The following is a 27204-nucleotide window of genomic DNA, read 5'->3' on the forward strand; positions in this document are numbered from 1 at the left end:
TTACGATAGTAAATAAATTAACAAAATCTTAATTTAATTTAAGCGCCAACATTCTCACTGTGAGAATATATTTTCAATACATGCTATATATGTGTTAAAGTACTTTCAAGAGTCACAGTTATCACCTGGCTATTTTCGCTTGTACTTTACTGTATTTTCTGTGTGATCTTCAGGAATGTCCAGTCTATGTTACATCGTTATTAACTGCCAACATCTTAGTAGGACAATTTTGCATGCATTTATTAACAAAAATTTTTACAAATTTTTAAGGTTTTTCATCAAAATGCCAAAAATACATGACCCTCGAGTACGAATATGCAAAATGTTGAACCCAACGTTTGTTACAATAACAGCAGATTTACCGGGGTATCTCCGTCGGACCATGGTAAAGAAGCTGTGAACATAAAGCAACATACTTACTAAAAGAAGCATTGTACATGTATTAACAATTATGCCTAAAATACCTGAAAATAACAAAAAGGACACTGCATTTCTCACTATTTTGTTTTCTAAGTTGACTTAGCCAACTGCAAACGACGTCGGACTCTCGACGTCACAAGCAAACAGCGCCACCACGATGTTTAATAGTGCAAGTATTTCCCCTGTACGATGCATTTTGCTGTGACAAGTCCGCTGTAGGTGTTTTTTAAGTTCATATAATGTACATATAATGGACTGATTACCTCCAAATAAAGGCAAGTCAGTTTTCTTATGTTGTCAATCACAAAAGGAATGCATAGCATCGACTGGTTTACTCTGAAGGGAAAATTGAAGTCCAATTTCGTCGAGCCTCTTGAATCACATGTTCGATTGCTACCCGCTAACTCTCACTAGATCACCGATAGCGTGATAGTTATTTCAAGTCATCTATTACAAGCGCTCTTATAGATATATCGACTGTTGTACAGGCGTATATGCAACTCATTTCTATAGGTGAGTATTCTTTAAAGGGTGAGCCGAGTGTGATTTCTAAAAGCGGCTGTAAACAACAAACATGGCTGAGCTTCGTGGGTCAAAGGTCAACGTGATGAAATTTTACAATCAATTGGCGTCTCATCATTACGTTACACATGTACCGTGGAATAACATTGGTATTGTTTACAATTGTAGTTTCTGAAGTTGAGTTTTCTTGGTATTTGTTGCATATCTTAGACTTTCATGGTATATTTTGGTGCTCCATAATTATTGTTAAATGTTATGGGAGTGTAATTTGAATAATAAGAAGTCTGAAGTTACATTCTTGCACAAATAAGAGTATTAGAAGCCATGAAATAACTATGCAAATTAGTTGTGGGCACAGATCTAGAAGCAGTACCTACACACGAATTGGTGACGTCATAAAATACATGACCTTCAATCGGGGTCGTTTCCTCGGTATATACGAATTGGTATATACAAATTACAATAAAGATACTTAAGACATTACACATAGGTAAAACAAATCACGTGACAATATAATGATAATAACGATAATAAATCCTACTAGCTTAACAGTTGAAGAGAACGCTCATATAGTCAGTCGGGTGACGCCGAGGGTCACGAACTGTGTTGCAAAATGGCCGTGTGGTTGAAACTGTGTCATGGCGTGACGCGTGAGGAAGACATCATTAAACACTCAAAATCACAATAAAACGAGGAAGTGGTTGCATATTACGGCGTAGCTAACATGGGAAATAAAAAAACGCCCAATACAAACGACATGGGTTCGAATCACACTAGATACACACTCACCAGAACCGAAGCAATCAGAAACCAGCAATCGTTTTGTCTTTTCCGTTCAACTCATCGGAACACTGGAGTAGTTAGAAAAATGAACACCACTTAACGACCAACGTCGTGGCGTGGTACACAAGCGTGCCATCAAAATAAAACAAAATTAGCTTGAAAAGACAGTGGGTTCGAGTCCCGCTCAGAGCTACCGTAAAAACGTAAATCAAATAAACTGAAATCTCTCAAACCGTAAACAAGTAAACAAAGAACGTCGCAAAAAAATAATAAACCTCACAAAACTCCACCATACAAAACTGAATGAATAAATAATAAAATAACTAACGTCTTAAACTGGACGACGCGCAATTTGTTCAACAGTTTCCAGATTGTGACAAGAGATAAACAAGACCCAAGTCAAGGTAAGTTTTGTTAAAGTGTCGATGGCGTTCCCTATATTACGAAAACAATTCAGGCAACAGACGAATATCTTCCGTGGTGTTGTTGAATTTATACCGTGTCTGCGGAATTGTTGATTGAGGGTTCAAAGCCAGCAGTTAACATTTTGTTAGAAAGTTTCACAATTAAATCAAATATCCAATGATACCAGTATATTTATTTCATTATTTTAACAACTTGCAATGGTGGAAGTTGGTCAAACACGAGTTCTTACACCTAAATAAGTATCAAATATTTGTCGACACATTTATTCTCTCAACCTTGTAGAGGTGGAAATTAATTAAACAACAGGTATTTACTCACAAATATAATGGTCAATATTTGTCCATACATTCATTCTGTCAATTTAAGAACTTGTAATTGTTTGAATTAATCAAATGAGAGTTGTCTACACCAAAATAAGTTTCAAATACTTGTCCATACATTTATTCTCTCAATTTAACAACTTGTAATGGTGTAAAATAATTAAACGAGAGTTGTCTACACCAAAATAAGTCTAAAATATTTGTCCGCACATTTATTCTCTCAATTTAACAACTTGTAATGGTGTAAAATAATTAAACGAGAGCTGTCTACACCAAAATAAGTCTAAAATATTTGTCCGCACATTTATTCTCTCAATTTAACAACTTGTAATTGTGGGAATTAATCAAACGAGAGCTGTCTACACCAAAATAAGTCTAAAATATTTGTCCGCACACTTATTCTCTCAATTTAACAACTTGTAATGGTGTAAAATAATTAAACGAGAGCTGTCTACACCAAAATAAGTCTAAAATATTTGTCCATACATTTATTCTCTCAATTTAACAACTTGGAATGGTGTAAAATAATTAAACGAGAGCTGTCTACACCAAAATAAGTCTAAAATATTTGTCCGCACATTTATTTTCTCAATTTAACAACATGTACTTGTGGGAATTAATCAAACGAGAGATGTCTACACAAAAATAAGTCTAAAATATTTGTCCGCACATTTATTCTTTCAATTTAACAACCTGTAATTGTGGGAATTAATCAAACGTGAGTTGTTTACATCAAACTAAGTATTTAATATTTGTTGAGACATTTATTCTCTCAATTTAACAACTTGTAATGGTGTAAAATAATTAAACGAGAGTTGTCTACACCAAAATTAATCTCAAATATTTGTCCACACATTTATTGTCACAATTTAACCACTTGTTAATAGTGGAAATTACTTAAATGCGACTTGTTTAATCAGTTGACATCAATGCAACTTACCCGCAGACAGTGCACAACAGAGTATCATTATTGAGCAATTATAAACAAGAACGTGTCTTGGCATTAGGGTTAGGGTCAGGTCAGGTATGGGCAACGGAATTATTAACAGGAATGTGTCTTGACATTAGGGTTAGGGTCGGGTCAGGTATGGGCAACGCAAATGGCAAACACCCAATTGGCAAGATGTACACTAACGGGTTATGGCATGCATATAGTTTACATAAGTAAAAACACAAAATTGGCAATTTTTTGGACAATTGTAACTCAATAATAGAAATATGTTGTATTTCTATATATATACACACTATATAGTCTTATCAAATGCAAACACATCCAGTCAATCCAATGTGGTCTTGTGGGTCAGTTTTCTGCATAGTGATCAGGAGGACCTGGGTTCAATTCCCTTGCCTGCCCATCTTTTTCTCGCAAACATTATTTGGCAATAAAGCTAAATATGACAACAAATTATTTAATTTGCATGACTACCCACATAGCTCAGTTGATTTGTACTATGTCAGCAATGTGAGCGATCGCTGGTTCGAATCCAGTATGTTTAGTTAGATTTTTGAATGCTAGTGAAGACAGTGCTTCTATGAATAGGACTTAAATCCTAACTCCTGTGTGAAGACAATCGTGGTACAGAGGACAAGACAGTGCGCTGGGAACTCAAAGATCGCAAGTTCGAATCACAAATTGGACACTCCTACAAAAAACATGAAAGACGTTAAAAACATAAACAGCGGATTCAAAAACTCAAGTCAAACAGAACACAAGAATACTACCCCACATGGAAGCCAGTCGAAGTCGTCGAAGAACGAACATAGTCGAAGAACGAACACAGTTGACAGCTGTAGGTCACGTGCAACAACAGACACGAGGAGCATGGCTGCTCTCCAAATGGGTCCCTTCTTTTGTATTGACCCCCTAAGGATTGCTAATCCCCCTTTCTAACTCTTCCCCCAAAAATAATATATCGCCCCTTTTAAAATGTATTGACCCACAAATTAATGAATATTCATGAGCACAGAAACTGCTACGTCATGAATAAATTAGCATAATTTTAAAAAATTTGCATAAAGTGTAGGTACTCCTTCTGGAGCTCTGCCTAGTTGTGTGTCTATGAAGTAATTCTCGGTATTTTCATTGCAAATTCTGTGAATGAGGCACATTCACAGTTTTTGACCGTACGAACACAAAGTAAAAACAAAGTCAACGTCAGGGTGATGTACCACTGCTAAGGTTATATTTCGCTTTGAAAACCCAGATCGAAAGTGAATGAAAATGTTTGAAACTTTTGGTCAAGGTTTTTTGTCATTAAAAGTTACAATTATTTTTTGATATCAATGTCAAAAATTCATATACAAAGTCCTGTGTCACAACATAGAACTTTGAGTAGAGGTCTATGGTCACAATAAATGTCCATAGGATATATTGTCTTGTTTTTTTAAAAAAAAAATTCTTACACTTGTTATGAGAATTATTCGGACAGTCAGTTAACAAGATGGCTTGCAACTTAGCAAAATACTTCTAGACTTTATGGCGCAGTTTGGTTGATAGGTTGCTGTGTGGGATTCCCTACAACAAATACTCCATCAAAAACTGCATTTAGTGCCTGTTTGCCTGTATTTGCATATGAATAGAATAGAGCGTAAGATTACCAGTCATTGGACAAAACTTTCCTGGCATTTTTTGTAACATATGTAATACCAGAACGTCATGGCCTCGCTGAGACGTTTGTGCAGCATAGAACTATTTACTCTCATAATGCATTATATCCATGCTGTACACGTAGCTTCACTCTCTTTGCTTGTGAAAATTACAACTGAAGGATACATTGCATCACTTGTGAAAATAACTCCCATACTCCACAAATGTCAGGGTGAGGCCATGGCATTCTGTAATACACCGGTAATATTTTAGCTGTCTAGATGTAGTATTTTGTCCATTCATTCCAGTGGTGTAGTTGACTTATCCTGATTTATTATCACCCTAATACATGTAGGTTTTAAGTGTTTTGGTATCGTAACATACGTTTTCTAGTACATCATGTTTTATACAGTGAAAGAACCTAAAGTATTTATTAAAATATTGTGTTCTATTTCATACTATCATAGTGTTGTTTTATTTGTATACAATATTATAAAACAAATATATATAAATGGTTTTACTTTTTTGTCCTGTTTGTATTTGAAAGTTTCAGTTTGCCCGTTAACTTATGATTCAGTGAATAATTCACCATCCTGCATTAAAGAAAGTCAAAAATAATAAGAACATGTTTATTATATCCTGTAATTTATTTCATTTCAGAATGTCTCGTTTTGCTGACTTACGAGTTGTGAGCAAAGGGTTACAGAATGTTGCCAGAGCATTCTGTAAACACCAAGAAAATGTCTTGAAAGATAAGATGGGTAACTGTAGTATGAGGAAAATGTTTGATGGTGTACAGACCAAGGCGGAGGAAACCATCAGTGATGCAATGACTAAAGTCAAAAACCCATCCTGGTCCAAGGTTAGTGTATGCCCAATAATTTATTGGTCTTTGTTAAGTCGGAGCCCAAACTTATGGATTGACAGCCCAGTGTTCTCCCCAGGCTCAGAGGCAAGCATGGCGGTCTAATTTGCATGCTAATTTGCATACTAATTTGCATATTTTTCAGGATTCACTCTCACAAAAACAAACATACAAGACAGTATTAAAATGTATAAGAGACTTTATTTAAATTACATAATACTTTACATAATATACCATAATTTGACAAGATCGTCATTTAATGTGAACTGTTCCATAAAACTTATTCTAAACTAATCCTTCTGACTTTGTTGTGCTCCAAACATTGGCTGCCTTACTGTAGTTAAACTCGTCATAGACGTGCTTTGAGCATTAACTGCACAACATTCCTAGTGGGAAAAAATGAAAAATAATAAAAAAAAAAACAATGAGGATTGAGGTTCAAATAAATGTAAACATAACGATTGAATTGTGCCACGATCGGGAACCCAGTGCCGTATGGATAGCATTTCGTCTGCAAAACATGTTGTTTACATGTTGGTTTTGTCAGGTCAACGACAAGGAGACTCGGGAATTTCGAGAGAAAAAAACATGAGGTCACTATTCAATTAAAATTAAAACGTAACGATAGAATTATGTATACAAATCGGGATTCCATCGATCATAGCGCGTGATGATAGCAGCTGTCGTTCGCAAGACGTTGACAGGCCGCCATCTTGGAAATACCTACACAGGTCAACATGTGACCGGAAGATTACAAAATTCGATTTTTTTTTTTTGCTTGGACAAATTATAACATACGCGTACCCATTAATCTATGAAGATATCCATAAATAATCTAAAAAAAGTTGACAGTAACGAGTGATGTTTTTTTTTTCATGTCGTGTCTATACCAGCCTCGTGTCTAAGATGTTGATTGAAATCGGTGTAGGCCTACCATGTTCGGTGTTCTTACGATCGGCAAAACATACACACACTGGCATTTTATTTCTAAAATTACGAAATCTTACCTGAACAATTGACCCTAACCAGGGAAATGTCTTTTTCCACGATTCATCAAAACCAGCCTCACGCCGTTTCCGTGTTTCTACACGCTTCCGTTTCTGTGCTGTGCTCGCGGTGATTGTACGTTTTAGCCGGGCGGCATCACCTATTTTTCCTTTACATGTTTAGTCGTATAGATCTCGGTGTTTGCAACTTGAGTGACAATTTGTTCCCCATTGACAGCGTCTGTACTTCACACGTGTTTAACAATGGGACTGTTTAATTTGTCCCGGCTAGTTCAAACCGCCGTTGCGTAGACGGTGATAATTTATGCAGTGCTACGTGTGAGCGGGTCAAAAGGATGTAAACAATGCATCCTATTAGCATGGCGGTGAAGTTGTAAGCATGGCGGTCCAAGCCCAAGCGTGGCGGCCGGGCCGCCAAGCATGGCGGTACCGCCATGCTTTGTTCTATGTGGGGAGAACACTGACAGCCATTCGACCACCTGTTGGTGAGTTTGGCCGTATCAGCCTATGTCTCGGACACGTCTTGGCCAATCACATCAGCCTTATGTCTCAGACATGCTTTGATCAATCACATCAGCCTCTGTCTCCGACACGCCTCGGCCAATCACATCAGCCTATGTCTCGGACACACTTTGACCAATCACATCAGCCTATGTCTCGGATACGCCTTGGTCGATCACATACAAAATTCACACACATCATTTATCTTGGGATACATATGCATGTCCATACATTTCTTGATCTGATTCAAGATGGCCAAATGGTGGCCATTTTAATTATAAAAATTCATCAAAATCATGCATTTCTGTTATTCTAGAACCAGATCTCCGTAATTTATTAATGGATTTCATTTAAACTTAGTACATACATTAGATATCATCGAGACCTTGGTGCTCCTCATTGTTCTCGGATCGGACTGGTGGCCATTTTTGTTTCAATGAATGTTGTTTCAGATTCAAGGTGGCTAAAAGACATGCTCTGACTTTACATGCAGTGTTTGAATGACTGGATTTGGTGATGATCATGTATATTGGGTTACACATGCACGTGATATTTTTTTTCAAATTTGGACCAAAATGGCTGACTGGCGGCCATTTGTTTTCTTTTCCTTTTTTGTGCCCATTCCTCTGAAACATATTACCTGATTCACTTGAAACTTTGTACATAGGTAGTATGCTGCAAGGTAACACAACAACATGTTTTGTCTTGAGATTTGATCAAATTTGTCAAATGGTGGCCATTTTGTCAAAAGAATGAAAAATATCATTCTGTAACATGTCTGGAATAGGGCATTTTCAATCAAACTTTGTATGATGACCTTACATATTAGATTACGGTGCAAGCCATATTTCTTTTGGAGATACTTGAACAACAATACCTGACTGGCTGCGTTTTTCTTTCATGCTATTTCCTCTGTAAGATTTAGTTCCACGTAGGTACTACACTGACAGTAACACAATCTATAATCTGTGTTAGTGTTAAAAAAACATTGATCTTTCATTTCTACATGTCACTTGTACTGAACATTTACATCAACTACAGCTAATACTTAACGGGGACTATGCATTATCAATGCTTGTTTTCAGATGTGTTTTTGTGAATAAATATCAGACTAGAGATTCTTTTTCAAACTGTATGTTAATTTATTCTCTTTCTCAGGCGAGTACATCAGGTACTAATGGGAGTGCTTTCAACGGATCACCTTTCACGACACCAGTTGATACAAACCTGGACTCTGCAACAACTAATAACAATGCAAAGGCCTTCCATTCTGATTCATCACACTATGCTACATCATTCACTACAGAGGAACTTATGAAACAGAAAGCTAGAAATACTGATGACGGAAGACCACCTAAGTCACCTCCTCCAATTACACCACGTCCAAGGCCGACAGTAAATGCATCATCAAAACCCAAAGTTCGACAGACTCTGAGTGATAGATCTCGCGAACGGAAAGTACCGGCATCAAGAGCAGGAAGAATGATGAATTTTGGTAGTTTGGCTGCTGGATTGGGAATGGGAGCGATTGCTGAATTTACTAGACGAGCTGTTGGTGCGAAGGACGATAGTATGTACATCATTGTGTTGTATTTTAACTTTGTTTTGTGGTTTTACATTATTGTCTTTATTCAGATCTATGTTATTGTGGATACTCTTCTTAATGAAGGTGAAGTCTGAAACAGCGACTTATACTTTGGGTTCCTTCCATGCATCTGTGTCTATCATAAATTCTCAAACATGACTTGACTGATTTGGGTTGGTACAAAGGGTAAAACATAACAGTATACATATGCACTTCAATTTTATTTACCTGTGTCCGACTGGCAGTGAAGTTTTTGGTATTTACATAACAAATAGTTGGTTACTGATAGTTGTATATTTTGAATGAATTAATGCATGTTTTTAGTCCCCATTCGAACGCAGTCCGAAAACAAGGACTTATGTTTTGACCTCCATGTTCGTGCCTGCATCCGTGCGTGCGTGCATCCGGACCTGTATCTTAGAAATGCACATACATCATACATGATATTATACATATGCATGTCAATTTGTTTCATGATCTGATTCAAGATAGCCGAATGGCAGCCATTTTTGTGCTCAAAATCATCAAAATCAAGCATTTCACAGCTGTTTACAGATGGATTTTGTTCAAACTTGGTATATACATTAGACATTATAGGACCTTGATACACATCATTTTGTTTTATGATCTGATTCAAGATGGCCGAATGGCAGCCATTTTTGTGCTAAAAAATCCTAAAAATCAAGCATTTCTCGGCTGTTTACAGATGGATTTTGTTCAAACTTGGTATATACATTAGACATTATGGGACCTTGATGCAAATAATTTTGTTTTTCAGATAGGATTCAAAATGGCCGACTGGCGGCCATTTTGTTTTAATGATTGGGCTTCTTGAGCCATATCTCTTAAATGCTTTGACTGATTATATTCAAATTTTATATATTTGTTATACATCATGTTATATATATATACATGTATTCAAAATGGCTGATTTTGAATGCTGTTCCAGAGCAATATCTCTCAATATGGACAAGTACTTGTTTGACGATCAGATACAAATGTCAATCATTTTAATGTTAAAAAATCATATTCCTGACATGGTTATATTCCAGCTATATTACTATAAACAAAACTATATACAGTGGCCCCTCGCTAAGTCGCGCCTCGGTAAGTCGCGATTCGGCTAAGTCGCGGGTACTTGGATGGCTCCCAAAATTTCTATTGTGTTTTGACAGCAATATTTTGAAGTACAAAGACTAATGTTTCGTGGCATAGTGTTTTTAACTAACCGTTAAAGAGACAACTTAACACCCACTGTCCGTCAATTGCTGAGATGCAATGGGTGACGGCGGCCTTACTCAAGGTGTCAACAGGGGTGTCGAGTAGTGACCGTACGTACTTCTTGGCCGGTCCCATTTTGGTATACCTCTACAAAAACTCGCTACAATGAGTTGAATTCATAGAATTCTGATCTCTATTTCTCAATTGAGCAGCATGTCAAAGCGAAAGCTATACAGCCTGTTCGTACGCCATAAACTCACGGCGATCGACCGTGTCAAACCAAGTTAAGGGTTGCACGTGGTTGAGCCCACTATTCGTGGGTGGGTAAAAAATGAAAAGTAAATTTGTTTTCAAAGTTGACCAAGAGGCGGGACTGAACAGAAAAACAAGCGAAAGTGTCCGACAATGATGACACCGATAAAGCTGTTTACGTTTCTTTAAGAACGGTCTGCCGGAACTCCACTATCTGGTCCCATCACCCAATGCAAAGCATACAACTCAGATATGACGACTTTGAATTTAAGGCCAGTTCAGGGTGGTTCTTGCGATGGCAAAGAAGACACGCTATCGACACACGCAGTCTCAATCCAAGGCGAAGCTCGATCTGGGAACATTGACGCTGTCGGAACTTTTCCCGAAAAACTGAGAGAAATTATCTATGAAGGTGATTATTTTGACGGACATGTTTATAATTGCGATGAAACTGGTTTATTTTGGAAGCTGTTACCGTCGAAGTCGCAAGCAACAGCAAGCGGCCCACATAATATCAGACACAAACAAAATAATCAACGCAATGTTTACAGCAAACATAATCATGATTTTATTCGAATACTGCCTGACACATGTGATGATACATCAATTAACTAAACCGAGGGTTTATATGTGCTTTTTATATGTTTTTCAATGCACGACCTCCCTCTTTCACGACGTCCCTCGGTAAGTCGCGGCCCTCGATAAGTCGCGGTTTTTGCTTGGATCCCAACACCCGCGACTTAGCGAGGGGCCACTGTATCTTAAATTTGATAACTAACGGGGACTGTGCCATGCATGGCTTGTTTATTTTGTTTTTATTTTAGATTCAAAGATGTTTGATAAAAGTGCATTTCTAACAGAAGCCAATGCTGAGAGAATTGTAAATACTTTGTGCAAAGTGAGGGGTGCAGCATTGAAACTAGGACAGTTATTGAGCATCCAAGGTATAGAAAATTTACTGGGAATTGTTCAAACAGTCAGTTAGCAAAATAATTTGCATCTTTGCAAAACACTTTGGTTTTTGTCCAATCTAGACTTGTACAATCGACACATGCACAATTTAGGTCATTCCATTATCATACTAGATGAGGAAAAGTTTTTCAAAATGATACACGCTCATTAGAATGCATTGACCAGATTATTTAGATTTGTTTTAACATTTTTGAATCACATATACTTTAGATACTAAATGAAAAATAGTTATTGAATACGTACACTATATTAGAAAATCACTATGTTGACCATCTCCATGAAATAGTGAATCCTACACAGCATATCATCAGTCAAACGTGGCTATCAAGTCTAGAACAAAGTAAAAGCTAAGTATTTTGCAAAGTTGCAAGCCATCTTGCTAACTTACTGAAAAGAATTAACAAATGTACTCTTTCGTTAGTAATTGATGTTGATTATTACTTTTCTAGGTTTATTAGCACCTGTATTGTCTAGCGAGTTGTGTGTTTTAAATTAAATCCATACTATTTCAGATAATTCAATGATAAGCCCTCAACTTCAGTCTGTATTTGAGCGAGTTCGACAGAGTGCTGATTTCATGCCAATTTGGCAGATGGAGGTGAGTGAAATATACATTTCCTAATTTAAGAGATTAACTTTTCTGAGATTATCTGAAGTCTCTTTGGTGGGTGCTTCTGAGGATTAGAGTTTGATTTTTTTTTTTTTTACTTAAACAGAAAGTTTTACAAAGAGAATTAGGAGATGACTGGAGAAGTAAAGTGAAATCGTTTGAGAGTAAGCCATTCGCTGCTGCATCTATAGGACAGGTACACCATGCAACTTTGCATGATGGGAGAGAGGTAGCTCTTAAAATTCAGGTGAATTCATTTACATATTCTGTTCATATGGAAGTTTAGTTAAAGGTGTAACTCAATATTTCTTGTTTTCACATTGCTGATGTCTTATCATTTTGTTTTTAGTATCCCGGGGTTGCACAAGGAATAGACAGTGATATTGATAATATAATGGCGATTCTTAACATGTGGAATGTTCTACCAGAAGGTAATAAAACCATCATGCAAGACTGTGAATCTCAGCAGAAATGAAACAAAACTTGGTATTGGTGTCTCTTTTGATTTGTGTCTTTGGGGCAAACTAGTTTTTTAAAATTAATTACTTTCCTTGCTAATAATAATAATAGTTTCTGCAGTATGGTTCTCTTTCTGTGTCCTTCCCTCCCTCCCTCCTTCCAACCCTACTTACATAAATACGTGTTACTTAGATTTGTCCAACTCATTTGACAATGGCAACACAGTGGGTAACTTAGATTTGTCCAACTCATTTGACAATGGCAACACAGTGGGTAACTTAGATTTGTCCAACTCATTTGACAATGGCAACACAGTGGGTAACTTAGATTTGTCCAACTCATTTGACAATGGCAACACAGTGGGTAACTTACATTTGTCCAACTCATTTGACAATGGCAACACAGTGGGTAACTTACATTTGTCCAACTCATTTGACAATGGCAACACAGTGGGTAACTTACATTTGTCCAACTCATTTGACAATGGCAACACAGTGGGTAACTTACATTTGTCCAACTCATTTGACAATGGCAACACAGTGGGTAACTTACATTTGTCCAACTCATTTGACAATGGCAACACAGTGGGTAACTTACATTTGTCCAACTCATTTGACAATGGCAACACAGTGGGTAACTTACATTTGTCCAACTCATTTGACAATGGCAACACAGTGGTTAACTTACATTTGTCCAACTCATTTGACAATGGCAACACAGTGGGTAACTTACATTTGTCCAACTCATTTGACAATGGCAACACAGTGGGTAACTTGCATTTTTACCTAAGTAAGCATTTGTTTCATCTTTTCACTTACCTTCATTTTCCGTAGTCACTGATTATTGTGCATTCTACTCTAGCCGTGTCAGACCATAGAAGTCTCTCTCTTGCTCATTTGTGGCTAATACTGCAATTGAAATGTCTGTTTTTTATACATAAATAGTAGGATTGGTATTCTGTATATATCACCATTATTTTGCACTTGTCATAACTAGGTATGTATGCTGAAAACGCCATCGTAGTCGCACGCAGAGAAATGTTATGGGAAGTGGACTATGTGAGAGAAGCTAAAATGTCACAAAGATTCAGGTGAGCTCATTAGCATATACCGTATTTGTTCTGTTGGAAGCGCATTTCTAAGAGAAGCTCTCATAAACCAAAAACTGAGTTTATTATACACAGGCTTATTTTGACCATAGACACATGCCTGTCATTTACATATACGCCTATATGCTACTAACAGCAAACATTAATAAGGATGAAATTACATAATTGTAACTTTAACCTACTTATAATGTGAAATTTACACTTCTACAAAAATGTTTAATTTTTTCTGATTCACATGAAATGAAAGTGACTTTACTGTTTGTTGCATGTGTAGCTACAATTCTCATGGCAGGTACCACCTTGCTTGAATTCTCAACAAAACACAATTTATTTATATGCATTTCATTTGCATTTATACGTAAATTACCAACCATTGATATGCAAATTACATTAGGGATTAGCATGTGCACTTATTTTTTCTATGTTGAGAAATGTTTTCTTATTTCTCAAATTGTTTGTATTATTTTCTAATTCCTTAACTAACTTTAGATCAAACTTCCATATTTATTAATTATTTTTTAATATCAATGTATACTGGATATCATGATATTATTATTATGTTTTCAGAGAATTGTTAAGCAATGATCCAGTGTTTTATGTGCCAGCCGTTATACCAGAGTTGTCATCAAAACACGTCCTGACTACAGAATTGATAGATGGCTCACCGCTAGACAAAACAGTGGGATTGGACCAAAACACAAGAAATATGGTAAAAATTATATGCAGTACAGTTCTCGCAGAAGCTTTGGCTTTTGTGGCATCATTGTCGCCTACGCATGGCTTCATTGTCGCCTCAGCATCGCATCATTGTGGCATCAGCTTCGCGTCATTGGAAATTTAAGCTGTGTTCGCCTCGCTTATTCTGTGGCATCATCGTGGCCTCAGCTTCGCAGTCTTGTGGCATCAACATGGCATCAGCTTCAAAGTATTGTGACATGAGTATGACTCGGAAAGGCAGTAGAGAAAAACACATGTACAGAAGTACGATATGTAATCGATTTGAAATTCAAGGCGGTAAGGGGAATAAAATAATATGACCAAGAGTAAAATGACATTTTAAAAAGATATCTTGTTTAATTATTTAATGTTGCGAGTATTGGGTACCAAAAGCTTTGTGAAGTACATTGCAATCTGCAAGGTGACGAGTGACATATTTGACTGCAAGGAAAATCGTGATAAATTTAAATCACACGATGCAATCGTCGTTCGGATACAACGCAATTTGCTATACGAAATGAAACTGTTCTTGTTATAAAATTACCTTATTTTCGTTCATTTTATTTGCTGGTAAGAGAAAAGATTCAGATTCCTCATTTCGGTGGTATTTTTCTGTGTTTCGTTTAGTTTTAGCAGAGTCCGATCCCATGCCCGGACTACTAATACATGCAAAACACACGTACGCCACCTGGTGCGCCGGCGTTGTCGCCTGCTATCTTGATACAAAGTTCCAAAACAAGTGCGTACATTTCTAACTATGATTGGATGGTTGTGGTGGCGTCGGTCTGGTAAAATTTTACATCCAATTTTTAAAATTAAGTCACAATCAGTGACCTAAGCTCGACCTATACGTACTTTATAGGTATTCTCACAAAAAATATTTTCGAATAAAAACAAGCCACATGCCCTGTAAAAAATTGAATAGTACTTGACATGCAGAAATAATTTATTGGGCTTCAGAAAAAAACGTGTCCATTTAGTTGTAGCCGTAAATATTTGGTGATCAGTCGATGAACAATTTGAAACTCACGATACACACGGAAGTCATTCGACACTGAATATCATTGACCCTAATCTGGTTTACCTTATTTCCCAACTTGCAAAACTGATTTGTATCTCAGCCCAGTTTCTTTTTTTGAACTGAGGTCAAATCCCAGCTGTTTGTCAAAATATACCGATGTTTTTAGTGAATAATTGTGAAGCCTGTCACAGCACAAACTATGTGAATCGACGCAGGAGATTGGATGGTACGACGACCCTTAAATTAGCGTCAAATATGCTTTGTTACAACATCATTGATTGGCTGAGAGTCACCTGATCCGAGCACACAACCTGGGTCACAGAACCATATTTGTCCGTATTATCAACAGGACTTTGCGAGAGAACCACACCCACACTTTCAACCATTTTTAGCGCGGAAGTTGCCAACAAATGTCGAAAAACTCGTGAATTTTATGGATTTGAATAAAATAAAGCTAGCGATTTGTAAGACTGGTTAATAATATATCCTCCGATGCTCTTCGATTTTTAGCTCCGCTGTCGACTTTGTCGAGCGGAGCTTATCATATGAGTGATTGTCCGTCGTCGTCGTCCGTCGTCGTCGTCCGTTGTCGTCCGTGTCAATGTTTTACTTTTTCGACTTCTTCTTGAAAACTACAAGCCTAAATGCTTTGATACTTGGTGTATATGTACCTTGGGTAGACCTCTCTTAGGTTTGTTCATTTCATGTTGATATCTTTAATTCTCTAATTTTGGTGAATATTTTTGTCATTTTTGGTAAAAACTGATATTTTCGACTTCTTGTTAAAAACCGCAAGTGCAATTGCTTTGATATTACATCTATAGGTACTACATGTGGACCTCTCTCAGATTTGTTAATTTTGTAATGATATCTTTAATTCTTTAATTTTGGTGAATATTTTTGTCATTTTTGGTAAAAACTGATATTTTCGACTTCTTGTTAAAAACCGCAAGTGCAATTGCTTTGATATTACATATATAGGTACTACATGTGGACCTCTCTCAGATTTGTTCATTTTGTAATGATATCTTTAATTCTCTAATTTTGGTGAATATTTTTGTCATTTTTGGTAAAAACTGATATTTTCGACTTCTTGTTAAAAACCGCAAGTGCAAATGCTTTGATATTACATATATAGGTACTACATGTGGACCTCTCTCAGATTTGTTCATTTTGTAATGATATCTTTAATTCTCTAATTTTGGTAAATATTTTTGTCATTTTTTGGTGAAAAGTGATATTTTCGACTTCTTGTTAAAAACTGCAAGTCCAATTGCTTTGATACTACATATATAGGTACTACATGTGGACCTCTCTCAGATTTGTTCGTTTTGTGATGATATCTTCAATTCTCTAATTAATTTATTTTGGTGAATATTTTTGTAATTTTTGGTAAAAAGTGATATTTTCGACTTCTTGTTAAAAACTGTAAGTCCGATTGCTTTGATACTATTCATATTGTTCATTTTCTGATGATATCTTCAGTTCTTTGTGCATTGCTAACAGCGGAGCTATCTCAGCCGATAGGCTGCTTGTTTAAAATTTTATTTCAAGGTGAGAAATGGATAATTAAGTTCCATCGATTTCAAGGCGACTGTTTCATCGTGACAACTCTATGCTGTGTTGTAGTATAATAAATAGTACTTGTTTAATTATTTGGTTTTACAGCCCGCAAATTACGGGACATGATCCCCATGAATTACGATAAATAAATGCTGATTGTGTTGAATGACGGACGTCGGGACCGTTTGGAGAAACCAACGGGGATATACCAAACAAACTATTGGGACACAATCGGTAGACATTTCAAACAAATGAAATTATTAATGAAAGACGATTTTTTTTCAGATATTTACGAACATACTGTCATACTAAATATATGAAAAATTGACAAATACACAAAGAGATATTAGGTTTTATTTAAGCCTTAGAAATATTTTCTTTCACTCAGTCCATGCGTCGGACTTGGGGGAAATAACAATAATTATACAAATCGTAAACTCAACACAGTCAGGAAAAGAAACCCAGACAACCATGTTGTACTTCTGTTGAAATACATTTTGTAGCAGTGCGTAACGTCAGAATAACTTGTTTAAAATAAAATAGTCAATCCCAGCCAAATCTAGGTCAAAGGGTCAGATTGCGTTCATATAATTATAGATAGTTAAAACAAAAAGTATTTGAACTTTTGACGGTTGTTCAACATCTATGCACGGTTACTAAACTAGTAACCGTGATCTATGAAAACCAGAAAATTGTTAGTAGTTCGAATTTTTGCACAGTCGAAAATAAAGCGGAAATTCAACAAGCGGTCGCAAAAGTGAGCGATTGAAAAGTGGAAGCGGGCGAGAGGTTGGGCGAAATGAGTTCTGTACTTCTTTGTTTGATGAAGCGATGCTGATGCCACATTGTCGCCATAATGAGGCCACAATGAAGCGAAGCGATGACCGCCTCAACTTTTTATTTCGTGGCATTGAAGCGACGCTGAAGCCACAACAATGCCATATTGATGCGATGCTGAAGCGAAGCTGACGCTGAAGTGAAGCCAAAGCTTTTGCGAGAACTGTACTGTATGCTAATACTGTGAGCCCTGATAATTGAAATCTTTTTCTGGATGTCCTTCTGATTACTCAATTAAAACCATATAATAACGATGTAATGAAACTTTTTTTGTTAATGCTAAAACAGTGTGGATCAATTAATATGCACGTTTTTTAAATGAACTATATACAAGATGGTATTGAAGTGATGTGATCTTGTATCCCTATTTTTAATACATTTTTTTCTTTTTTGTAACATCTCTGTTTCTTTTTATCAGATCTGTCGAAATATTCTAAGACTCTGTTTGGAAGAATTGTTTGTATTTAATTTCATGCAGACTGATCCAAATTGGAGCAATTTTTTTTACAATAATGATACAAAACAGGTAAGCATTACAATGTTGGATGGATGTTTGTTTTTTTCCATCCTGCTCTACAAAAGCCGGTAAATAATAAAAGTACAATGTGATGTTACATATATTTTGCCGGCCTGCTCAATGCTACTGTTACAAACTTTTTATATTCTTTTTCAGATTGCTTTACTTGATTTTGGTGCAAGTCGGGAATATGACAAAGCCAAGTTTGTTGACAAGTACATCAAGGTAAGATATAAGATCTTGCATACCATGCATTGGCTGTATAGTGGAAATCGATGTGTGAAAGGGTCTAACTCATACCATGCATTGGCTGTATAGTGGAAATCGATGTGTGAAAGGTTCTAACTCATACCATACATTGGCTGTATACTGGAAATCAATGTGTGAAAGGGTCTAACTCATACCATGCATTGGCTATATAGTGGAAATCGATGTGTGAAAGGTTCTAACTCATACCATGCATTGGCTGTATAGTGGAAATCGATGTGTGAAAGGGTCTAACTCATACCATGCATTGGCTGTATAGTGGAAATCGATGTGTGAAAGGGTCTAACTCATACCATGCATTGGCTGTATAGTGGAAATCGATGTGTGAAAGGGTCCAACTCATACCATGCATTGGCTGTATAGTGGAAATCGATGTGTGAAAGGGTCCAACTCATACCATGCATTGGCTATATAGTGGAAATCGATGTGTGAAAGGTTCTAACTCATACCATGCATTGGCTGTATAGTGGAAATCGATGTGTGAAAGGGTCCAACTCATACCATGCATTGGCTGTATAGTGGAAATCGATGTGTGAAAGGTTCTAACTCATACCATGCATTGGCTGTATAGTGGAAATCGATGTGTGAAAGGGTCTAACTCATACCATGCATTGGCTGTATAGTGGAAATCGATGTGTGAAAGGTTCTAACTCATACCATGCATTGGCTGTATAGTGGAAATCGATGTGTGAAAGGTTCTAACTCATACCATGCATTGGCTGTATAGTGGAAATCGATGTGTGAAAGGGTCTAACTCATACCATGCATTGGCTGTATAGTGGAAATCGATGTGTGAAAGGTTCTAACTCATACCATGCATTGGCTGTATAGTGGAAATCGATGTGTGAAAGGTTCTAACTCATACCATGCATTGGCTATATAGTGGAAATCGATGTGTGAAAGGGTCTAACTCATACCATGCATTGGCTGTATAGTGGAAATCGATGTGTGAAAGGGTCTAACTCATACCATGCATTGGCTATATAGTGGAAATCGATGTGTGAAAGGTTCTAACTCATACCATGCATTGGCTGTATAGTGGAAATCGATGTGTGAAAGGTTCTAACTCATACCATGCATTGGCTGTATAGTGGAAATCGATGTGTGAAAGGTTCTAACTCATACCATACATTGGCTGTATACTGGAAATCGATGTGTGAAAGGTTCTAACTCATACCATGCATTGGCTGTATAGTGGAAATCGATGTGTGAAAGGGTCTAACTCATACCATGCATTGGCTGTATAGTGGAAATCGATGTGTGAAAGGGTCCAACTCATACCATGCATTGGCTGTATAGTGGAAATCGATGTGTGAAAGGGTCCAACTCATACCATGCATTGGCTATATAGTGGAAATCGATGTGTGAAAGGTTCTAACTCATACCATGCATTGGCTGTATAGTGGAAATCGATGTGTGAAAGGGTCCAACTCATACCATGCATTGGCTGTATAGTGGAAATCGATGTGTGAAAGGGTCTAACTCATACCATGCATTGGCTGTATAGTGGAAATCCATGTGTGAAAGGTTCTAACTCATACCATGCATTGGCTGTATAGTGGAAATCGATGTGTGAAAGGGTCTAACTCATACCATGCATTGGCTGTATAGTGGAAATCGATGTGTGAAAGGGTCCAACTCATACCATGCATTGGCTGTATAGTGGAAATCGATGTGTGAAAGGGTCTAACTCATACCATGCCTTGGCTGCATAGTGGAAATCGATGTGTGAAAGGTTCTAACTCATACCATGCATTGGCTGTATAGTGGAAATCGATGTGTGAAAGGGTCTAACTCATACCATGCATTGGCTGTATAGTGGAAATCGATGTGTGAAAGGGTCCAACTCATACCATGCATTGGCTATATAGTGGAAATCGATGTGTGAAAGGGTCCAACTCATACCATGCATTGGCTGTATAGTGGAAATCGATGTGTGAAAGGTTCTAACTCATACCATGCATTGGCTGTATAGTGGAAATCGATGTGTGAAAGGGTCTAACTCATACCATGCATTGGCTGTATAGTGGAAATCGATGTGTGAAAGGGTCTAACTCATACCATGCATTGGCTGTATAGTGGAAATCGATGTGTGAAAGGGTCTAACTCATACCATGCATTGGCTGTATAGTGGAAATCGATGTGTGAAAGGTTCTAACTCATACCATGCATTGGCTATATAGTGGAAATTGATGTGTGAAAGGGTCTAACTCATACCATGCATTGGCTATATAGTGGAAATCGATGTGTGAAAGGTTCTAACTCATACCATGCATTGGCTATATAGTGGAAATCGATGTGTGAATGGGTCCAACTCATACCATGCACTGGCTATATAGTGGAAATCGATGTGTGAAAGGGTCTAACTCATACCATGCATTGGCTGTATAGTGGAAATCGATGTGTGAAAGGGTCTAACTCATACCATGCATTGGCTGTATAGTGGAAATCGATGTGTGAAAGGTTCTAACTCATACCATGCATTGGCTGTATAGTGGAAATCGATGTGTGAAAGGGTCTAACTCATACCATGCATTGGCTGTATAGTGGAAATCGATGCGTGAAAGGTTCTAACTCATACCATGCATTGGCTGTATAGTGGAAATCGATGTATGAAAGGTTCTAACTCATACCATGCATTGGCTGTATACTGGAAATCGATGTGTGAAAGGTTCTAACTCATACCATGCATTGGCTGTATAGTGGAAATCGATGTGTGAAAGGGTCTAACTCATACCATGCATTGGCTGTATAGTGGAAATCGATGTGTGAAAGGGTCTAACTCATACCATGCATTGGCTGTATAGTGGAAATCGATGTGTGAAAGGTTCTAACTCATACCATGCATTGGCTATATACTGGAAATCGATGTGTGAAAGGTTCTAACTCATACCATGCATTGGCTGTATAGTGGAAATCGATGTGTGAAAGGGTCTAACTCATACCATGCATTGGCTGTATAGTGGAAATCGATGTGTGAAAGGGTCTAACTCATACCATGCATTGGCTGTATAGTGGAAATCGATGTGTGAAAGGTTCTAACTCATACCATGCATTGGCTATATACTGGAAATCGATGTGTGAAAGGTTCTAACTCATACCATGCATTGGCTGTATAGTGGAAATCGATGTGTGAAAGGTTCTAACTCATACCATGCATTGGCTGTATAGTGGAAATCGATGTGTGAAAGGTTCTAACTCATACCATGCATTGGCTGTATAGTGGAAATCGATGTGTGAAAGGGTCTAACTCATACCATGCATTGGCTGTATAGTGGAAATCGATGTGTGAAAGGTTCTAACTCATACCATGCATTGGCTGTATAGTGGAAATCGATGTATGAAAGGGTCTAACTCATACCATACATTGACTGTATAGTGGAAATCCATGTGTGAAAGGGTCTAACTCATACCATGCATTGGCTGTATAGTGGAAATCGATGTGTGAAAGGGTCCAACTCATACCATGCATCGGCTGTATAGTGGAAATCGATGTGTGAAAGGTTCTAACTCATACCATGCATTGGCTGTATAGTGGAAATCGATGTGTGAAAGGTTCTAACTCATACCATGCATTGGCTGTATAGTGGAAATCGATGTATGAAAGGGTCTAACTCATACCATGCATTGGCTGTATAGTGGAAATCGATGTGTGAAAGGGTCTAACTCATACCATGCATTGGCTATATAGTGGAAATCGATGTGTGAAAGGGTCTAACTCATACCATGCATTGGCTGTATACTGGAAATCAATGTGTGAAAGGGTCTAACTCATACCATGCATTGGCTGTATAGTGGAAATCGATGTGTGAAAGGGTCTAACTCATACCATGCATTGGCTGTATAGTGGAAATCGATGTGTGAAAGGTTCTAACTCATACCATGCATTGGCTGTATAGTGGAAATCGATGTATGAAAGGGTCTAACTCATACCATACATTGACTGTATAGTGGAAATCCATGTGTGAAAGGGTCTAACTCATACCATGCATTGGCTGTATAGTGGAAATCGATGTGTGAAAGGGTCTAACTCATACCATGCATTGGCTATATAGTGGAAATCGATGTGTGAAAGGGTCTAACTCATACCATGCATTGGCTGTATAGTGGAAATCGATGTGTGAAAGGTTCTAACTCATACCATGCATTGGCTGTATAGTGGAAATCGATGTATGAAAGGGTCTAACTCATACCATACATTGACTGTATAGTGGAAATCCATGTGTGAAAGGGTCTAACTCATACCATGCATTGGCTGTATAGTGGAAATCGATGTGTGAAAGGGTCTAACTCATACCATGCATTGGCTATATAGTGGAAATCGATGTGTGAAAGGGTCTAACTCATACCATGCATTGGCTGTATAGTGGAAATCGATGTGTGAAAGGGTCTAACTCATACCATGCATTGGCTATATAGTGGAAATCGATGTGTGAAAGGGTCTAACTCATACCATGCATTGGCTGTATAGTGGAAATCGATGTGTGAAAGGGTCTAACTCATACCATGCATTGGCTGTATAGTGGAAATCGATGTGTGAAAGGGTCTAACTCATACCATGCATTGGCTATATAGTGGAAATCGATGTGTGAAAGGGTCTAACTCATACCATGCATTGGCTGTATAGTGGAAATCGATGTGTGAAAGGGTCTAACTCATACCATGCATTGGCTGTATAGTGGAAATCGATGCGTGAAAGGTTCTAACTCATACCATGCATTGGCTGTATAGTGGAAATTGATGTGTGAAAGGTTCTAACTCATACCATGCATTGGCTATATAGTGGAAATCGATGTGTGAAAGGGTCTAACTCATACCATGCATTGGCTGTATAGTGGAAATCGATGTGTGAAAGGGTCTAACTCATACCATGCATTGGCTGTATAGTGGAAATCGATGTGTGAAAGGTTCTAACTCATACCATGCATTGGCTGTATAGTGGAAATCGATGTGTGAAAGGTTCTAACTCATACCATGCATTGGCTGTATAGTGGAAATCGATGTGTGAAAGGTTCTAACTCATACCATGCATTGGCTGTATAGTGGAAATCGATGTGTGAAAGGGTCTAACTCATACCATGCATTGGCTATATAGTGGAAATCGATGTGTGAAAGGGTCTAACTCATACCATGCATTGGCTGTATAGTGGAAATCGATGTGTGAAAGGGTCCAACTCATACCATGCATTGGCTGTATAGTGGAAATCGATGTGTGAAAGGTTCTAACTCATACCATGCATTGGCTGTATAGTGGAAATCGATGTGTGAAAGGTTCTAACTCATACCATGCATTGGCTGTATAGTGGAAATCGATGTGTGAAAGGGTCTAACTCATACCATGCATTGGCTGTATAGTGGAAATCGATGTGTGAAAGGTTCTAACTCATACCATGCATTGGCTGTATAGTGGAAATCGATGTGTGAAAGGGTCTAACTCATACCATGCATTGGCTATATAGTGGAAATCGATGTGTGAAAGGTTCTAACTCATACCATGCATTGGCTGTATACTGGAAATCGATGTGTGAAAGGTTCTAACTCATACCATGCATTGGCTGTATAGTGGAAATCGATGTATGAAAGGGTCTAACTCATACCATGCATTGGCTGTATAGTGGAAATCGATGTGTGAAAGGTTCTAACTCATACTATACATTGGCTGTATAGTGGAAATCGATGTGTGAAAGGGTCCAACTCATACCATGCATTGGCTGTATAGTGGAAATCGATGTGTGAAAGGTTCTAACTCATACCATGCATTGGCTGTATACTGGAAATCGATGTGTGAAAGGTTCTAACTCATACCATGCATTGGCTGTATAGTGGAAATCGATGTGTGAAAGGTTCTAACTCATACTATACATTGGCTGTATAGTGGAAATCGATGTGTGAAAGGGTCCAACTCATACCATGCATTGGCTGTATAGTGGAAATCGATGTGTGAAAGGTTCTAACTCATACCATGCATTGGCTGCATAGTGGAAATCGATGTGTGAAAGGGTCTAACTCATACCATGCATTGGCTGTATAGTGGAAATCGATGTGTGAAAGGGTCTAACTCATACCATGCATTGGCTGTATAGTGGAAATCGATGCGTGAAAGGTTCTAACTCATACCATGCATTGGCTGTATAGTGGAAATCGATGCGTGAAAGGTTCTAACTCATACCATGCATTGGCTGTATAGTGGAAATCGATGTGTGAAAGGGTCCAACTCATACTATGCATTGGCTGTATAGTGGAAATCGATGTGTGAAAGGTTCTAACTCATACCATGCATTGGCTGTATAGTGGAAATCGATGTGTGAAAGGTTCTAACTCATACCATGCATTGGCTGTATAGTGGAAATCGATGTGTGAAAGGGTCCAACTCATACCATGCATTGGCTGTATAGTGGAAATCGATGTGTGAAAGGTTCTAACTCATACCATGCATTGGCTGTATAGTGGAAATCGATGTGTGAAAGGGTCCAACTCATACTATGCATTGGCTGTATAGTGGAAATCGATGTGTGAAAGGGTCCAACTCATACCATGCATTGGCTGTATAGTGGAAATCGATGTGTGAAAGGTTCTAACTCATACCATGCATTGGCTGTATAGTGGAAATCGATGTATGAAAGGGTCTAACTCATACCATGCATTGGCTGTATAGTGGAAATCGATGTGTGAAAGGTTCTAACTCATACCATGCATTGGCTGTATAGTGGAAATCGATGTGTGAAAGGGTCTAACTCATACCATACATTGACTGTATAGTGGAAATCGATGTGTGAAAGGTTCTAACTCATACCATGCATTGGCTGTATAGTGGAAATCGATGTGTGAAAGGGTCCAACTCATACCATGCATTGGCTATAAAGTGGAAATCGATGTGTGAAAGGGTCTAACTCATACCATGCCTTGGCTGCATAGTGGAACTCAACTTGATGGTATTATTCATACACAGGTGATCCATTCTGCCGCTATCGGCGATAGAGAGAGTGTTCTTCATTTGTCTAGAGAGTTGGGATTCCTAACTGGATATGAATCAAAGGTGAGGATTTTTTTGACAAAATTACACAGACTATTAAACCTAAATGTAGGAGGCATTGGTGTGTTTTTTTCAGTTATTTTGTATACTATATCTTTTGTGTTGCTATCTTTGTGTGTTCTTTGTTACAGGCCATGGAGAAATCTCATGTGGAAGCGGTATTAATTCTTGGGGAACCCTTCAGCAAACACGAACCTTTTAATTTTTCCACTCAAGACACAACACGGCGAATACACAATCTGATACCAACCATGCTCAAACACCGCCTCACGGCGCCACCGGAAGAAAGCTATTCCCTCCATCGGAAGTTATCAGGATCGTTTCTTTTGTGTTCTAAACTCGGTGCGAACTTTGAGTGTAAGGATTTGTTCGATGACATATGGGAAAACTATACCTGTAGTGAATAAAAGATTTACTTTAATTTGAAGAGCAGCGCTTGGCATGAAACTGGTTATGGTGTTTAATATGCAGGATTGAAACATGTATGAATATATCATTGCCATATTATTAACTATATATCCATACAGTCACTCCTTGATGCTAACAACGCATTTATTTATTAGAGAATTCCAATCAGGTGGTACTTTGGGAGAATATAGTGTTTTGCATAAACAATTACTGGTTTTGATGATAATGATTGCATGTAAACATTTTTTATCAAACTCCTGACTAAGCACATTATATGAAGTAGTTCAGATAGCAATCTATTGGAGGCCATTGTTGGTCAAAGACCGAGGTAATCTCTGTTGTCCATTTACAAAAGGCATGCAAGGTAAATATGTCCAGACATTAAGAGTAAACAGTGATGGCAGCTTTTGTATTTATTTGATTTTGATATTCTGGAATGTGAAATTATTTTTCCAATTTTTTGTTTTTTCCGTAAGCATTGATAAAACTGAATTTTTACAGGAACCATGGTATCATTTTGCTATCATAATCAATGTATCGTAATGTACATGGTTTTTGTTTGCGATTCTGCGCAGTCATTGAACATGTTTGACTGCCACTAGTTATCAGTGCTGAGTAAACGAGTTGACAACAACATATTCAGAATGCCATGTAGGGCTGTGAGATTAATAGTCCTACTTAAGTGTTATTATTCAACTTTAATACAAGCATAGTTTGAAATAAAGGAATGTTCAATATATCTTCTGGAATAAAGCTTTTTCTAAAAATTTAAAATTTGTCAGAGTTGTCAGTTTTTGGGGAATTCATGTACATGTGAGTAGGAGTGACAATATAATGTGATTTCCATCTAGTGACTTTATTCAGAAAAACTGGTGTGTTCAATGTTTTTTTGATGAAATGATTCTGGTAAAGACAAGATATGCAAAATTACATGCTGATTTCAAATTGAGACATGTACTTCTGTTAGATATTTTCAGTTCAAGTGTCTGTAAACCACAGTCTTCCAGTCACAACTGTGACCTCTCCCACTCATCCTGAAACATGTAGTGTTGCTATCATTGCATTTCTTGTATTATAGTAATAACTGCACAGCTCATTCCCAGGGACAATGGTATGGAACACAAAACTGTGAACAAAAGTACATAAAGTGAAGAATCGCAACAACTCGAATCGTTCAACTATTTCTTAAAATCGAACATATGT

The 27204-nt window shown here is 37.6% G+C and overlaps 1 protein-coding gene across 2 annotated transcripts; it reads left to right on the forward strand.

Moving 5' to 3' along the window:
• The first annotated feature begins 592 nt into the window (after positions 1 to 592).
• On the forward strand, positions 593 to 26020 carry LOC100370179 (atypical kinase COQ8B, mitochondrial-like). Of its 2 annotated transcripts, none has more exons than XM_085493445.1 (13): positions 593 to 695; positions 5719 to 5920; positions 8590 to 9001; positions 11314 to 11433; positions 11974 to 12059; positions 12178 to 12318; positions 12421 to 12502; positions 13527 to 13620; positions 14206 to 14347; positions 18195 to 18302; positions 18450 to 18518; positions 25510 to 25596; positions 25725 to 26020. In XM_085493445.1, the coding sequence occupies exons 2-13, from the start codon at positions 5720 to 5722 to the stop codon at positions 25998 to 26000; spliced, it is 1818 nt and encodes a 605-aa protein (XP_085349571.1). In that variant the 5' UTR covers positions 593 to 695; position 5719; the 3' UTR covers positions 26001 to 26020. The 2 variants fall into 2 exon arrangements, with proteins under 2 accessions (XP_085349571.1, XP_085349572.1); XM_085493446.1 differs by lacking the exon at positions 593 to 695 and adding an exon at positions 721 to 933.
• The last annotated feature ends 1184 nt before the right edge of the window (positions 26021 to 27204 follow it).

Source organism: Saccoglossus kowalevskii, chromosome 2 (assembly GCF_978046115.1).
Source record: "Saccoglossus kowalevskii chromosome 2, keSacKowa6.1, whole genome shotgun sequence".
NCBI classification, from domain to species: Eukaryota; Metazoa; Hemichordata; class Enteropneusta; family Harrimaniidae; genus Saccoglossus; species Saccoglossus kowalevskii.